This window comes from Diplotaxodon limnothrissa, linkage group LG8 (genome assembly GCF_057381915.1).
Source record: "Diplotaxodon limnothrissa isolate DT_005_m linkage group LG8, D_limnothrissa_male_GT1.1, whole genome shotgun sequence".
Classification (NCBI taxonomy): domain Eukaryota; kingdom Metazoa; phylum Chordata; class Actinopteri; order Cichliformes; family Cichlidae; genus Diplotaxodon; species Diplotaxodon limnothrissa.
The window spans coordinates 1,062,116-1,080,102 of record NC_140603.1 but is presented as its reverse complement, the minus strand read 5'-3'; the positions used below and the strand labels follow the sequence as shown (position 1 = coordinate 1,080,102).

Sequence of the window (17,987 nt, the reverse complement as noted above, 5' to 3'; positions counted from 1 at the left end):
GGAGTTGTTTAACTGCCTCAGTGACCTCACCCCCGGAAATTGGCGGGTCATTCCCCTCATCCCCAGACTCTGCTTCCTCCTCGGAAGACGTGTCAGTGGGATTAAGGAGGTCCTCGAAGTATTCCTTCCGCCGCATAACAATTTTCTCAGTCGACGTCAGCAGCGCTCCGCCAGCACTATACACAGTGCAGGTAGAGCACCGCTTTCCCCTCCTGAGACGCCTGGCGGTTTGCCAGAATCTCTTCGAGGCAGTCCGAAAGTCTTTTTCCATGGCCTCTCCGAACTCCTCCCACACCCGAGTTTTTGCTTCAGCCACTGCCCCAGCCGCATTCCGCTTGGCCTGTCGATACCTGTCGGCTGCCTCCGGAGTCCCACAGGCTAACCAAGCCCGATAGGACTCCTTCTTCAGCCTGGTGGCTCCCTTCACCTCTGGTGTCCACCATTTGGTTCGGGGATTACCACCACGGCAGGCACCAACCACCTTGCGGCCGCAGCTCAATGCAGCAGCTTCGGCAATGGAGACGCTGAACATGGTCCATTCGGACTCAATGTCCCCAGTCTCCCTCGGAATGCTGTTGAAGCTCTGCCGGAGGTGTGCGTTGAAGATCTCGCGGACTGGGGCCTCTGCTAGACGTTCCCAGCACACCCTCACTACGCGTTTAGGTGCACCAGGTCTGTCCAGCGTCCTCCCCCGCCACCTGATCCAACTCACCACCAGGTGGTGATCAGTTGACAGCTCAGCCCCTCTCTTTACCTGAGTGTCCAGAACATATGGTCGCAGGACTGGTGATACGATTACAAAATCGATCATCGACCTACGGCCTAGAGCATCCTGGTGCCACGTGCACTTATGGACACTCTTATGTTCGAACCGGGTGTTCGTTATGGCCAAACTGTGATTAGCACAGAAGTCCAATAACAAAGCACCGCTTGGGTTCACGCCCCTCCAGGTCTTGCTGTCGTTACCCACGTGAGCATTGAAGTCTCCCAGCAGGACAACAGAGTCTCCAGGTGGAGCACCTTCCAGCACCCCCCCCAGGGACTCTAAGAAGGCTGGGTACTCCGAACTGCCACTCGGCGCATAAGCGCAGATGACAGTCAGGACCCGTTCCCCGACCCTAAGGTGCAGAGAACAAACCCTCTCGTCCACCGGGAAAAACCCCAACGTACCGGCAGCAAGCCGAGGGGATATTAGAATACCCACCCCAGCCCGCCGCCTCTCACCAGGGGCAACTCCAGACTGAGACAGAGTCCAGCCCCTCTCCAGGAGACTGGTTCTAGAGCCCAAGCCATGCGTAGAGGTGAGCCCGACTATATCTAGCCGGTACCTCTCAACCTCACGCACTAACTCAGGCTCCTTCCCCACCAGAGAGGTGACATTCCATGTCCCTATTGCCAGTCTTGGCAGCCGGGGGTCAGTCCGCCAGGGCCTCCGCTCCTGGCCGCCACCCGGCACACATCAGAACTTTAGATTAACATTAATGAAAAAAGACAAACCGACAGGAAAGAAGCTAAATGTTCTGCAACCCAAACACACATGTAGACAAGAAAATCTGAGGGCTTCTCCTCAGCCGTATTAGAAAAGACTGAAGTTTAATAAACACGACCCAGGGTCTAGATCTGAGCTGTGGAGATGTGCTTGTATAAAAACTAAACAACATCAGCACAAGTTTACACAAAATATATGAGGGAAATGTTGGGACAAAGGTTCCAGTAGTAACACACCATCATTTTTCTTGTAGCCAACACGTACCTTTAGCTGGCTAGCATAGTGACCTAGCTTGATCTTGAGCAGAAAGCCGTCCTCTCCTCCCTGGACCTGGGCTTTCTTTTGGAGCTCGGCCACCAGATTATCCAACAGACGCTTGGCTTTGGTTTCCTCTGCTGGGTTATCCAACTCCACTGAGTCCCTGTGAACGGTACCATTGTTTTTAAACTGTTAATAGAATGCACAGCCTTCACCAACACCACTCACTGATCCAGGTCTGGTTTGTTATATAAACACACACAGAAACACACTGATTACAGTTAGTTTTTATTTATTTATTTACTGAGTATCGTGTGTGTGACCCTATTTTATGTACATGACGTTGGTTAATATTGCCGTTTTAAATGTGCCATCTAAATAAAGTTGGGCAGGACTGGAAAGAGACTGGTGTAATTCTGCATACCAGAGTTGGCCTTCAATCCACTGGGCCAGGTAGTGCCGCACCTCAATGGGGAAGTGCTGGCCGTACAAGGCCTGCATCTGGTGCAAGGCATCACCCTGCAGCTGCTGGGCCTGGATCCACATTGCCATGGTTATCCTGTGAATCCAGGAACACAGGAGGAAAAAAGGCCAGGTCAGCAGATTAGACAGAGTGAAAAGAACAGCAATTAGCAACTAGAAAAAGTTGCATTTCCTGCGAAAATGCAGTGTGAATGCCGTGTAGTGGAATCTGCTGAAAACAGCTGAAAAGCAGAATTATCTGCTGAAAAGAGGTGTAGAAGCAGAAATGCTTGCTGAAGATGGCTGTATGTGAAAGGGTACAATGAAGAGTGTCAAGAAAGCAGATTACATGCAAGCAGGGAAGATGTGCAGCATCTGTCACATGTAGGACTCGAACCCTTGCTACCAGATCTCACGGCAGCTGCGCATCCGACTGCGCCAAACCAGTTCTGGTCTCAACCAAAGACATGATCAGAGAAAAAAAATGTGCACTGTGCAGAAGAAGCTAAATTATGCTGAAAAGAGGTGAAAATGCTGAATGTTCAGCAAAAAGATAAGGAGATAAGGAACCTGAAAATCGTGTTGAAAAGAGCAGAAGAGACTAAATATTGTGCTAAAAAGAGGTGAAAAAAAGCTAAAAATTGTTCTGAAAAGAGGTGAACCAGCAGAATTTTTTTGCTGAAAAGAGGTAAAGAACCTGAAGTTTGTGCTGAGAACAGTTGAAGAAGCTGGAACTTTTGAAAATTTTGCTAAAAAGAGGTGAAAAAGCTGAAAAATGTGTGGAAAAGAGTTTAAACAGTTGAAGTGTTAACTGATAATGTGGTCCCATTCAGCAAAATGGGCCAAAAAAATGGCATAAAAAGCTTAATATCTCAAAAAGTATAAAAGTTATGAGCACCAAAAGATATAGCAGGCATTAGCAGAAGGAGCAGAACAGTTTAAAGTTTGAATGGTGAATATCGGCTGAAAACTGAGGGAGGAGTTAACCAGCAAAGGTTGGAACAACTAAAATATGGTAGAAGAACAAAGAACTAGAAAAAGTTGCATTTCCTGCGAAAACTGCTGTGTGAATGCCGTGTAGTGGAATCTGAAAACAGCAGAAGGAGAACCTGCTGAAAAAACACTGTGTAGAAGCTGGAGTCTTTGCTGAAAATGGCTGTCTTTGAAAGGGTACACCAAGCAGCGTCAATAAAGCAGAGTACATGCAAGCAGGGAAGATGTGCAGCAAATGTCACATGTAGGATTCGAACCTTTGCCACCAAATCTCACGGCGGCTGCTCAACCCATTGAGCCAAACCAGTTCTAGTCTCAAACAAAGATATGATGAGAGAAAAAATGTGCACTGTGCGGAAGAAGCTAAATGGTGCTCAGAAGAGGTGAAGAAGCAGAATGTTCAGCAAAAAAAGAGATGAAGAACCTGAAAATTATACTGAAAAGAGAAGAAGAGGCTGAGATTTCTGCTGAAAAGAGGTGAAGTTGTTGAACTTTATGCTGAATAGAGGTGAAGAAGCTGAAAACTGCTGAAAAGAGAAGAAGTGACTGAAATTTGTGCTGAAAAAGAGTTGAACATTTAAACTTTTGGCTGTAAAGAGCTCAAGGAAATCAAACTTCTGAAAAGAGCTGAAGAAACTGAAAAGAGGTAAAGAATCTGACGTTTGTGCTGATATTAGCTGAATAATCTGGAATTTGTGCTGAAAAGAGGTGAAAACACTGAAAATTATGCTGAAAAGTGGTGAAGAAGCTGACATTCTCGTTGAAAAGATCTGAAAAGGTTGAACTATTAACTGAAAAAAATGTTGCCATAAGCGGGATTTGAACCCCGGCCTCCCACTCTGAGAACAGCTGCTCATCTCACTGAGCTAAAACATGGCTCAGCCCGGGAAGCAAAACTGGTGATCACGGCATTCACACAATAATGACAGAAGAGGACCGGGCGAGCAACACTAGGCAAACAATATCAGCTGATGCCATATGACAGATACGTTACTGATTTTCACACAATGAAATGCAAAAAATATATCCTACAAATAATATGAGTTAAGTCCATAAGTTGGACAATAATACATTCCATGTTATTTTGCCTCTGTACACTGTAGCAGTGGACTTTAAATCAAACAATTATGACGTGACTCAAGTGCAGACTGAAAGACTGCACTTGAGTCACTCAAGGGGGTTTGACAAAAGTATTTTTATAAGAGTTCCAACTTCCAGAGGATAAAAAGTAAAACGCTTTGACAAACAAGCACGCTAATACTGAAGATGAGGTTCATTACTTGGGTGAACAAGCAGTCAGTGACTACCCTAAGCCCCATGGACATCAAATGCTTAGTCTCTGAGATGCTCTGTCAGGCCTGCAGCCACTTCCAGTCTGTGCTTGTCTGTAGGTCTCTCTGCCCTCACTTTGGACCACAGTAACTGAAAAGTATGCGCTACTGGGTTGAGATCAGGTGGCTGACTTGGCCATGGGAGAATATCACATTTCTTAGACACCCTTACGTTGCTGTTGTGGTATGCTTTGCTATGCTTATCCATTTGCATTATACAAGTAATCTAGTAGCATCCACCCTTCCTGTTCTTGAGTGTAACCAGTGGTTTGCACCTTGTTGTAAATGTTCTGTATTCACATTCATGCCAGTGTCTAGACCTGGGTGATAAAACCAAATAATTATTCAGAAAACATGGTCAATATATATAGTCAATAGAGCCCATCCCATCCCTATTTTGACAGACAACATGAAAGCCCAACGACAATAGTGCTGCACAAATCATTCATGTGTTTGAAGTAGAATTGGAGCCCTGTGAGAGTGGAGGAGGAGCAACCGGCAGCTAATGTTCCTAATGTTTGGGCTGCTACACAGTGGTATGTTAGGACTGAAGTTTGTTTCCCCAAAGCCAGGTAACGCCGTTATAAGACAAGAATCGCAAACATCGGCTTTATGCAGCTCATTAAAGTAACTGACCTGCGTAGCTCTGTGATCATTAACATTTCTCTCACTGGGCTTTTCCCCACACACATGGAGGCTAGAGACGCTGCTGAACAGCTGTTTTCACTACAACATTGGATCCATATGAGAGTCTCACTGCCCACGTCATTAACCACACTTTATGTTCTCTCTGTTCCCCTTGGAGAATAACTGGAGTTAGAGCAGGGCGATATGGCCAAAAATATTTATCACGATATATATTTGAAAATTTGCGATAACGATATAACTGACAATATAACTGATGCGAGACAAAATACAACTCCACAACATTACTAGCGCAAAAAGACAACCTTCCATTTATTTTCACTTAAACAAGAAGCTGGTTTTTATGTACATTAAAGCTTTATAAAAATTTAACAGTGCAAATGCAAATTCCTTGCTGAAAGTTTAACCAAAAGGCATTTCCAGTAGAAATGGGCTGACATATCCTGAGCATAACCATGTATAATATCCACTGAAGTTAAAAAGAGGTGCTTTGCAACATTAAACTGCAGTGTGCAGTACGTATTTTTCGGACCATAAGGTGCACGGAATTATAAGGCACATTAAGCGAAACAAAGCAGTCAGATAAATCAAACTTTATTAAACTCATTCTTCTTGCTTCCTCCACTTCTGTACCATTGATTTATTAATGAATGAATTCTGCTCTATTCCCATGTTGTTGCAGTATATTAATGACTAACCTCGTATTGTGGATGGATTATCTCAGTTGTTCTCCTGACTGAAGTTTGGTCCGTTTACAGCATCCTGCCATGCGATTGCATTTGTCTCTAACTATTAGGAACTTTAACGTTAACTTTTATAAGTGGAAAAGTGTTAGTGTTCGTCCTCCAGCTTCACTGTTTATGTTATGCTAACATAGCTGTGTCGCTAGCGATCAGGTAGCACATCATTATATACCAGCTAGCCCAACTTCAGTAACCCTACAAACGTCACTGCTGTTTAGTTTCCTGTCTTCATTTATGTTGGAAGTGATAGCAGAGCTGTACGTTTGAATTTTTTCAGAAATCTCTCAGTCAGAACATGCTATATCATGCTTAGGTAACTAGCGAAACTAGCGAGCTAACTTCCGCTAGCTTCCTGCTAACTTCTAACTCTGTTAAATGTAATAAATTTTGTTTTCATGGATGCCTGGAAGTTAAACTTCATAGTTACACCTGGTAAAGCAGCAATGCTGATCGTTTTATTAAAGATGAAAGAATTTAGACAGTTTTTAACTCTCAGTGATGCTGCAGTGTTGTTTGACCTGAAGTCAAATATACGGAGTTTAGGACCCAGATTACTCCCAGATTTAAGAGCATCTTAGTCCGACAAATATGACAATAACGACGGCCGCTTGCATGTTCTGCAAAAAAATGTGCTTTGTCGTGTATCTGACGGACAAACACCAAACCAGTTCCACATCACTGAAGCTGCACCATTTTTACAAACCAATTCTGGTTCATCTGTTTCACTCAACAATCGGCCATGTGCGTATGAAAACAAAGGCACTGCGCATGCGCGTTTTACTCATATTCTATCGCGATATTTCATTTTCCTATCGTTGCCTAACATTATACCGGTATTACCGTGAACGGTATAATATGGCCCAGCCCTAACTGGAGTGTCTGTTTTGTTTATGTTTAAAGAGTTATTGATCTTCTACTGAGGAGACAAAATATGTTCTTTTTCCTCCTTTATCTATTTGTGGAATTGTTCCCCAGCAACTTCAAACTAGCTGTTTTTACACCAAAAACAATACACTATCAGATTTTTTGTTTAATAGCTACTTTATTTTATTGGAACAGACCAAAATACTCCGTTTTCCGGTTCATTGGTGTTCTTCTGAAACACATGAAACTTTTGCCTAATCACAATAAATAATTTTGTTTATTATACATACACCGCTGTTATTTATTTAAAATACAGTAGTAATACATTACAGTTGATTTATGTATGTTCATGTTCAACCTCTGACAGAAAATAAATAATGTTTAAACCAAAATTAATCTTAGATCTTCCCATCTCAGGAGTAAAAAGGGACCTTTAAGTGTGACGGAAATGATGATTTTTTTTTTTAATGTATTAAAAAAAAAAAAACATGATGATTTTCCACACAGGCCTTCCAGGCCATTCGCTGAGGTGCCAAATGCATTTCTTTTTTTTAAGAATTTACCAGATCGCTGATTTGGCCACTCTTAAAGTTTTATCTGCCTTTCTCATAGGTTTATCTGTTCTTCATTCTCCCTAATGATGGGCTCCTTCACTTGCACTGACAAATGTTTGGACTTCAAATTAAAAGTACCAATGTAAAGATACGAAAAGCAAGTTCAAAAGTGCATTCAACTCCAGATATGGGTTACCTTATATAGCGACCAAATGAAGGTGTTGTGTCAAAAAGTGATCTACTGCCAAAAAATGATTCCCGGTAAGTGACTGCCCATATTTAAACTGCTAAAAATATTTTGTTGGCCTACAACATATGAAATATGTGTCAAATGTATCCCTCATGAATGATATGAAGTAGGCACAATCAGTTTTTGGCAGACTGGCTTTTATACATCCTTTATTTACTCAGTTAAAAAAATAAAAGTCTCATTGACATTAAAAATGACTTTTTCCAAGGTAGGTCTGTCAGAAATTGCAACAAATATAACAATACTTCTCTAAAGATATTTTAGATGGCCAAATGTATAATATGGGTGAAATAATACACAAAAACACTTAAAGAACAGGTAATTTTTCAATTTTATATATAACTACTTTGTAAATCCTGTTTACTTAAGTCTACTTACCAACATAACGTTGGAAATCAGTTTTTGGCACAACAAAGGAACAGGCCTTATCTGACCATGAAACTGCTAATCAGACAGTTTTTATGAGCTATGCAGATGAGCTGTTAACAACTCTGGGGCATGCATTCCCGAAAAATAAGTAAAAACTACGATTCCAATTTTCCTCAAAGAAAATAACAACATTAAAAAAGAAAAACATCTTTGATGTAAACAATATGAGCTCACACCCCCAAATCAGTCTGACTGGAACTTTCTAAGAAACATATGACTAATTTATCACTGAGGCATTGCCTTGTATTACCAACCAATGTGACGTGGACGACAAGATAATGAACCAAAGCGTGTGTTTAAAAAATAAAAACAAGAGTCAAACTGAGCGGAGAACAGCGGTGGTATCGACAGAGCCATATGTTTACATCCTTGGCACTTGACTAGCGAGCGGAACAGGGAAGTTTAACAGATAGCTTAGCTTGCTAACTTAAGTGTACATTCAAAGCGGCTCGCTGAAGCCTGAAACCGTAAATATGGCGCGAGTGTTGCTGAACAGATGCGACTATAGTGAATGAAAAGGTGTTGAGTTTACGTTGGCTTCGTTATTTCGGTGTGGCCAACGCTCTATTACTTTAGCAGGCTAGAAAAGGTAAGCTACTAGCTAGCAAAGTAGGGAAGCTTGCAGCTCCACCAAAACTTCGCTCTCATGCGCTACAAGTAGTTAACTGCTCCGACTATAACTCACCTTTTACAAGACTGCAGCACTCCTTACCGCAGCACCATTTAAAACAGCGGACAACACACACTGAAAACTTTTCAACCGTACGCAGGTTGGCTGACATACATGTCACATCGCCAAATTACGTTACTTGATCACCTTCTGCTTTCTGGTAAAGCAGCAGTTGTTGACCCGTATAATAAACGAATACGCATTTAAAACAACTTCCGGTGTCGTATTTCAAAATAAGAAAGTCCATAGTAATAAGTCTAATAAAAATGTCAGATTTCATTGTATTTCCTGCTGTAGTTTATCATTAATTAAACAATTTGTTTTAAGCCTAAATACAGCTACAACATTCATCATTTCCGGTTGTATTTACGCTAACTTCAAACATATTTGCCAACTCCTGCCATTTCCAAGAACAGTCCCACCTGCATCCCGCACGCGGTTAGGTACAAACACGGCTGCGCGAGCCTTAAAAATGGTTTTAAGGATTAAATCTGTAAACGGAAAAGAGGAAGGCGGCACTTTGGGGCAGTGGTGTGAATGTGCGTTAATATTCACCTTTATTTATTTCACCTACAATTTAAGGTGAGCTAATTGTACATAAATACCTCTTATAAGAAAGCTGCAGTTAGTCTATTAGTTCCATTACCGAGACTGGGACATGATATACATAACATAAACAATCCTTGTTAGCCAGTAAGCTGAGGCACCTGGTTACGTGTATAAATGTTCAAAAGAAATGTTTTCCACCGCTGCTCGGGCTTTTGTGTGGCCATGTAGAGTCTGAAATTATTACCTTTCATGCTGTTATTTGATTAATGGCAGATTATGTAAATACCTAATTGTGATGTTTATTTTTACTCCGTGACCTTTAGTACTGAACGTCCTCTTCCTGGCGTCATTTTGACATGTAAAAATAAGTGTGTTTGACCAATTATGTCTTTGCTCTAACGATGCTTCTTGGCATTAAATCTTACACTGTTGGAAAGCCTGTTTATTTTATTAACAGGGACACATTTGTGGGTTGGTCCCATAAAAAAATTGCCAGCTCTTCTCTGCCACTACAAAACAGCAAATTTTTGGCTCATGTTTTGAGCTTCTAGTACCTCATGGGCTGACAATCAGGTGCCTGACTGTCAGGATCTATGAGCATGGACCCTGCTACAGCGGTCAGGTGGTGTCTGCCACGTTTGACTGATGTGGATAGGGCGAATGCCACAGGGCAACTTCAATATTTTCTTCCAACAAATAAGTTGCTGCATTATTTGGAGTGAGCCCTAGTACCATCTACAAATTAAAGGTCAAGTTCCAATGGGAGATGTCAGGGACAGGCTGTGACGTTTGCGTCCCAAGAAGATAATTTCCTCCCTGTGTCAGTACTTGGGACCTGTAGGCAGTCTTCTACAGATTTGCAGTCAAGGATTGCAGGACAATATGGCCCACAGTCAGACAATCCAGAACAGACTACACTGAGCCAATCTTTGGCCTCACAGGGCTGCCAGGAGGCCTGCCATGACTGCCCTTCCTACTCAGGCCTGTTTGCACTGGTGTCAGCAACATGCCACTGGAAGCTGAAAAAGTGGAGGGATGTTATGTTCAGCACTGAGTCCAGATTCTGCCTACAGCAGTTGGATCACAGGGTCAAGGAGTACAGATGTAGAGACCGCTATGCTGAGCGCTGCATGGACACTTGTGGGACCAGTTTGTGTGTGCTGTTTGTGCCAGAGCGACCAACACAACCACATTGGCTGAGTCGAGACAAATAATGGATGAAGAATGGGATGATTAAAGGCTGACCGGCCTGCACTCAAAAAAGTCAACTAAGGCACGTGTTTGGATATAAAAACGATTGTTTAACATTCTTTCTCATTGCTTGTATTTGAATGAAAGAAATTAAGATCAGCTCTATCTCTGTGTTCACCCAATGAGAAGCAAGTACTTCCAAACAATGACTCTTCTATTGCTAACTATTGCGCACTCTCCACACAACAGCGGAAGGTCAAATCAAAGCAAGCAGGAACAAACATTCAAGGTTGTTAAGCTAACAAATCTTTAGAGATATTCAGAACTACTCTTTTTTTGCATCCCTAATATCCAGGTGTGGAGGTATGTAAGGACGACGCAAGAGCTCGTCACATTTCTCTCCAACTTTATTCTCAGCTTACTAAACTGATTTCACAAGGAGGCAAAACATCCCTTAGAACCCAGAAACATCATTCTTCCCATTTCCCTTCTCGCTGGGTGTGAGTGGAGTCCCCTGGTGGTCCGCTACACAGATTAAGCAATACATGTGTGTAAATATAGACCAGAATGTATTTATTTTTGTAGAAGTGATGAGTAAATCTAGTTATTAAACTTTTATAAGTTTATTCTTTTTTTTTTTTTTTTGGCCTGTCCTGTTTGGCTCTTTTGCATCAGAATTGTTGTCTAAAGGCAAAGAAAGATGCCCAACGGATTTACTTTACCAAATTGACCATCCCAGCCTTGCCGTAATGGTCCATTTGATTCACCTTTTATTGTTTATTTTATTTTCACTTCCTGAATACGGGACAGACTTGACTGGAGGAAAGAAGGGGAGAAAGAAAGAGGGAAAGAGAAACAGCTGAGAAGAGGGACGGGGGAGAAGGGCAAAAGACAAAAACCAACAGAACGGGCAGAGAAAAAAAATGCATATATCAATCACCTGGATCACCTGCTGAGAAAGAAAAAAGAAAACAAGCAGAAGAGAACAAGAGTAATAGAATAAACAACATCACAATGATCTATGGGAATATGACAGTAAATACTAAATATTAAACATTATTGTGCAGCACATAAGATCAACAGAACACAGTGTGCTTTGAGGTAGGAGCCAAAAAGGGTGTAGTTTGTGGGTGTGATCACCCGTGTGTACACCTGTGAGCATGGACGCGCTTGTTTTTAAAAGGTTCCTTCATGTAATGATCTGCTAGAGGGTGTGGGGGGGCCACAGCCCCGTCCTCCATATAAGTTTATTCTTAACAAAGCTGTCTCAACCCTGTGCTGTGCTTTTGTTTTCTAGAATTCTTCAGGTAAATTTTGCTGTCTCAAAGTGAGCGTGCAGAGAGGGTCTGACTATGTGTGGAAATCTGCCTATTGTTAGCCAGGCTACTGTTAGCCTCTGTGCTATAACTAAGCTAGACTATTACACTCCCCATGAGTGTTATATTCTAAATTCATTTAGCAGATGTTAGCCAGTTCTCAGTGCCCACAGACAACTGTGTCACCTGATAGACGGCTTATTTCATCATTTCAGAAGGTGGAGCAAACTGCAGTTCTCAGAAAGCAAAGAGTCCTGTAATTCCTGTCTAACTTATCTGCCACACCAGGGCTCTAGACTAACCTTTTGCTGTGGTTGCACTGGTGCGTCTTTCTTTTTTTCTGAGACGCACCAGCACCAGTTAGGCGCACCCAAATTTTTCAACCACATTGCTTAAAACCACAGTTTTACATGTGCACTTTTTGGGGGGAAATTGCTGTCCATACAGACACTATTAATTTGTAAATGGTTAACTAACAATCTTGTCAACACAAAGTTCTTTGTTTGGAGCACATTTCTACAAGAAAGATAAGTTACTGAAAAAGTGCTTGTGCTTAAAGAGCGTTGGCACTCTTTGGCAATATTGTAGACAATGTCAAACTTAATCATCACATCGGCCTCTGACGACCTGTTTGCTGCTGCCTGCTGCTGAAAGGCAGTGTTAGAGGGGACACTTGGGCAGTGCATTTATCGCAGCATATACTGTAATGTGTTTTCTGGATACACTGTGCTTTTTCAACGCTCAGAGATTGATGGCTCCGTGTCAGAGCTGGCTATGAACTTCAGACGGATCAGGCCTTAACAAAAAGTTATCAATAGTTCTTTTCATCTTTACTATTACCCACAGCTACCTCCACTTCTGCCGGGCCTAGGCTGCTCACTAGGGCTGGGTATCGTCACTGATTTCTATAATCCATTTGATTCCAATTCACGAGGTCCCGATTTGATTGGATTTAGCCTCAGACAGTCAGAAATATTATAGTTCTGATCATTTATCAGTACTGACACTGTGAGACTTCATCAGAGGTGTGAGCATCACAGCACATGCCTTTGTGTGAAAGTAACTGAGGATAAAACAGAAAAACATGAAAGAGATTTTCCAGTCCTGGCTTTTTATAGCAGGTAACCTTAAAAATATTCTGCAAGTTTGCATAATTTTAAAAAGTTTAAATTTCATCAGTATTGAACGGCAGAAATTAGGATTTCTTGTCCGAGGTCATTTAAGTAAAGTTTTAAAAAAAAGACAGCGGCCGACAGCGCTGTAAACAACGGTAGACTGACGGGTAATAAGTAGGGGTGCAACGATACTCGTATATATATTGAACCGTTCGATACAGTGCTTTCGGTTCGGTACGCATATGTATCGAACAATACAAAATTTGTAATTTATTTTATCAACTTTCCTTCTGACGATGCTGTCTGTGTTGAGCGCTCAGTGGATCTGCGTTCGACTAGTCCGCCTAGGCTGCACTGTCGAGCGCAGATCCACTGAGCGCTCCACACAGACAGCATCGTCAGAAGGAAGAGCGCAGGGCAAACTAGCGAGACAGAAGTTAAGCTCTCCTTGCAACATGGACCTCCCCCACCCTCATTCAGATCTGGCGTTTGGAATTATTTTGGTTTTCATGTGACGTATGCGCGTCATGGACTAAAGTAAAACAGTATGTTGGATGTGCCACGCAATGCTCAATTACATGGGTGGGAACTAGTGTGTTAGCGCAGTTAGCTCGTTAACGTGTTGGCCGTCCAGCCCCACGCACGGTGCGATCAGGGGTAGCTCGTTAACGGAGATTTGCCGTGTTGTGGCGTTAACGTCATTTCAACGAGATTAACGCTGACAGCACTAGTGGGAACACAACGAATATGACTGCACATTTACTCCGACAGCATCCTAGTGCAAAGACAAGTGGAAGCAGACAAAAACAACAAGCATGCATGCTACAAACTTTACCCGAGTCATTTAGACAGCCGTTAGCACAGGATTCTCCTTATGGGGACCTGATATGTTTAATATTGTGGCGAGCTCAGACAAGGAGGAGACGGAGGTGTCGTTTGGTCTTGCTTCCCGTGAGCTAGCCAGGGAGCACAGCCGTTTATTGACATCTGCAGAAGAACACTGCCGCTAGCTAACTGCTCAGCGCGGCAACCGCACAGCAACAACAACAACAACACACAGGGCGCCCTCTGACCCCGGAAGGACACACCGTCGCAGCGAGAGGGCGTCACCCGTCACTATGGCAACATAAACAAAACATAACTGTACAAACAGAACCCCGAACAGCCCTGACCCGCTACAATATGCTGCTGAGAATATAGCCCAGAAGAAGCGTATAGTATAGCTTTTATTTTGGAAAGAGCCATTTCTCTGTAATAAACTCTCTTTTCCAAAGATGAGTGATTCCTCAATCAGATACAGGGCTCGCAAAATTTTTCCAGTTGGGCTACCAGAATCTATCTCTGCCCTGCCCGTCGGCCTATCGCAGGAAGGAAAAATATATGTCAATGCTTTTGCATTCTTTCGGAAATGTAGCTGGGTAATTATGTCATTGGCATCGGTGAGCCACTGTCAATATGTGACATATTGAAGTCGCGTTTGAATTTGCGCTTGTTTTTTTGCTTTCACTTTGCAATCGCGCGAACTGTGTATAGACAGCGACAGCACTGATCTGTGAGTGATGATAATTTGTGCACCAATTCCTCTGACATCGTCTTATTAATCGTTAGCTTACTATGCAAACATGACAAGTGAAATCTCCCGCAGCTTAAACATGTGAGAGGTTGATCGCGCAGAGAATCGCTGAGCGTTATGTGTGTGTGTGTAAAAGCAGCAGGATATATATTTTAGTTCTGCTGAGCCAAATAAGACAGGTCAGGGTGAAGAAGTGACAGCCAAAGAAAAGCTTACCACAAAACGGAGAAGTTATGACAAATCAGACTATAAGGCAAAAAGAAAGTGCAGCTTTATGGTTTCATGGACAAAATAATTTCTGTGGCTGCAATATGATGAGCTAAATAACCAGGGCTGCACATAAGTGGTCCGCAGGTGCGCATTCGCTGTCAAAAAACAAAAAAAAACAAAAACGCGCACAAGATATGAAGTTGCAACGCGTGTTTGCATACATAAGATTTTCTGGAGGAGGACAGACATTTGTTTAGAACTCTTAAAGATGTCGAAGAAGCAAGCTCCTTTAAGCAATTACTTTGGTGTTCCTCCACCTCCAAACAAATGTCAGAAGGAGTCTGAACCACAAAAGAAGCGCGTATTTTCGGAAAAGTGGTTGCAGGAGGTGAGCTGGCTTCAAACAAATGATGAACGCACAGAGATGTGGTGCAGAATGTGTCGTGAAAATCCCACTCTAGCGGACAAAAACAGTGCTTTTTATATGGACGCAAACGTGCGTTGCAACTTCTTATCTGGTGCGTCTTTTATTTTGACAGCGAATGCGGCACCTGCGGACCACTTATGTGCACCCGTGTAAATAACATAATGTTCTGCCGGGTGTGTTGTTGATTTTCTCTCGATTTCTGAGTCGACAAGCGCCTTTGTTACTGGGACCAGTCATTTTAAGAAAGGCCCCCAATAGAACCCATGAGAAATGCAAGAAATGCATTATTGCTCAGTCTGCAATATCTTTCCCAGAACAAACACCAATTGCAAATAACATCCTAAAAATAAACCTGAAAAATCAGTTTAGAACAGCTACTATGTTGCAAAGAGTGAACTACCACTGGCACAATGCAGCAGTCTGTGCAAACTTCAAACAGCAAATGGCCTCGATCTTGGTTCCACTTGTCTCTTACCCGTGACTTCAGTGGAAATTTTAAATTCAGGATCTGACACAGACTGATTCATGTCCTACACAGTTCTTACAAGTTCATAGAAATTTCTGTTCAATTAGAACCAAGTATTTGAGTTGATGATTGTCATTTTTATACAATGTTGTAATTTGTTTTTCAACAATTTTTTGATTAATGTTTTGTTTCCTTTACAATATTATACTTTAATGTATAATATTGTAACAGAAACAAAACATCAATCAAAAAATTGCTCTCTTTTTTATTCGGGCTACTTACATTTATTTTGGGCTACCAAAAACTGAAGAGTCCCTGCCCGAAGGGCTACCAGGGATTTTGAAATTTTGAGAGCCCTGAGATATGTTTATTTTTTTTAATTACTTTTGTTTCAGCAACATTAAATTGAAAAACTGTACTTTTGAGTTAAAATATATATTTATAATTTCAATAAATGACAAATTAAAAAGGCATGAAAATTTTTTTTGTATCGAAAATATATCGAACCGTGACACCAAAGTATCGAACCGAACCGAACCGTGAATTTTGTGTATCGTTGCACCCCTAGTAATAAGCGAATGATTAATGCAGAAAACAGAGATTTGAGATGAGAAACTGTTCTTGAAGTACAGAGAGAGAGAGCTGTGCATGAAGTGTGAATTTTATCGTGCTGGAAGTAGAGCAGTGAAAGTCAGAGGGAGTTCATGACGATGTTTATCAAATGTGAAGCGTAGTTTGGATCTTCTTTTGCTGCTGGTTCAGTGAGTTTTGGTAGGAGAGAGATAAAAACTGCACTATAAGAAATGTGCATAAAAATTACAGTTAATAACTGTAAAATGGCAACGGTAAATTACCATTGTTCCCGGGATCTGCTGGAGCCACTCGCCTAGCTTGGGAGTCACCGCACCTAGTGCTCCGATTACCACGGGGACCACCGTTACCTTCACCCTCCACACCCTCTCGAGCTCTTCTCTGAGCCCTTGGTATTTCTCCAGCTTCTCGTGTTCCTTCTTCCTGATATTGCTGTCATTCGGAACCGCTACATCGATCACTACGGCCGTCTTCTTCTGTTTGTCTACCACCACTATGTCCGGTTGGTTAGCCACCACCATTTTGTCCGTCTGTATCTGGAAGTCCCACAGGATCTTAGCTCGGTCATTCTCCACCACCCTTGGGGGCATCTCCCATTTTGACCTCGGGACTTCCAGATTATACTCGGCACAGATGTTCCTGTACACTATGCCGGCCACTTGGTTATGGCGTTCCATGTATGCCTTGCCTGCTAGCATCTTGCACCCTGCTGTTATGTGCTGGATTGTCTCTGGGGCATCTTTACACAGCCTGCACCTGGGGTCTTGTATGTATGCATGGAGGGTTTCACCCCAAGTCCAGCACCCTGAGGCTGTACGCTAAGCGGAAGGAAGGGGGCCGGGGACTGGTGAGTGTCAGCACCACAGTCCAGGATGAGACAACGAACATCCAAGAATACATTGGGAAGATGGCCCCAACTGACCGAGTGCTCAGTGAATACCTCAGGCAGCAGAAACCCAAGAAAGAGGAGGGAGACGAGGAACCATCATGGAAGGACAGGCCCCTGCACGGTATGTACCACCGGCAGATAGAGGAGGTGGCTGATATCCAGAAATCCTACCAGTGGCTGGACAAAGCTGGACTGAAAGACAGCACAGAGGCACTAATCATGGCAGCACAAGAACAAGCTTTGAGCACAAGATCCATAGAGGCTGGGGTCTATCACACCAGGCAAGACCCCAGGTGCAGGCTGTGTAAAGATGCCCCAGAGACAATCCAGCACATAACAGCAGGGTGCAAGATGCTAGCAGGCAAGGCATACATGGAACGCCATAATCAAGTGGCCGGCGTAGTGTACAGGAACATCTGTGCCGAGTATAACCTGGAAGTCCCGAGGTCAAAATGGGAGATGCCCCCAAGGGTGGTGGAGAATGACCGAGCTAAGATCCTGTGGGACTTCCAGACGGACAAAATGGTGGTGGCTAACCAACCGGACATAGTGGTGGTAGACAAACAGAAGAAGACGGCCGTAGTGATCGATGTAGCGGTTCAAATGACAGCAATATCAGGAAGAAGGAACACGAGAAGCTGGAGAAATACCAAGGGCTCAGAGAAGAGCTCGAGAGGATGTGGAGGGTGAAGGTAACGGTGGTCCCCGTGGTAATCGGAGCACTAGGTGCGGTGACTCCCAAGCTAGGCGAGTGGCTCCAGCAGATCCCGGGAACAACATCGGAGATCTCTGTCCAGAAGAGCGCAGTCCTGGGAACAGCTAAGATACTGCGCAGGACCCTCAAGCTCCCAGGCCTCTGGTAGAGGACCCGAGCTTGAAGGATAAACCGCCCGCAGGGGCATGCTGGGTGTTTTTTTTCACCCCCCCCCCCAATTTTTTTGCACATGTCGAGGAGCGTGTCAGGCTACATTT

At 43.1% G+C, this 17,987-nt stretch overlaps 1 protein-coding gene across 1 annotated transcript in view; it reads right to left on the bottom strand.

Moving 5' to 3' along the window:
- Positions 1–8,865, bottom strand: part of LOC146626088 (signal transducer and activator of transcription 5B-like) — a 54,730-nt gene extending 45,865 nt beyond the window's left edge. The window contains exons 1-3 of the mRNA XM_085361141.1: positions 8,704–8,865; positions 2,172–2,306; positions 1,754–1,910 (exon numbers count right to left, since the gene is read on the bottom strand). Coding sequence (XP_085217267.1) covers positions 1,754–1,910; positions 2,172–2,299 — 285 coding nt within the window. The 5' untranslated portion in view covers positions 2,300–2,306; positions 8,704–8,865. The remainder of the gene's footprint in view (positions 1–1,753; positions 1,911–2,171; positions 2,307–8,703) is intronic.
- Positions 8,866–17,987: the final 9,122 nt, after the last annotated feature.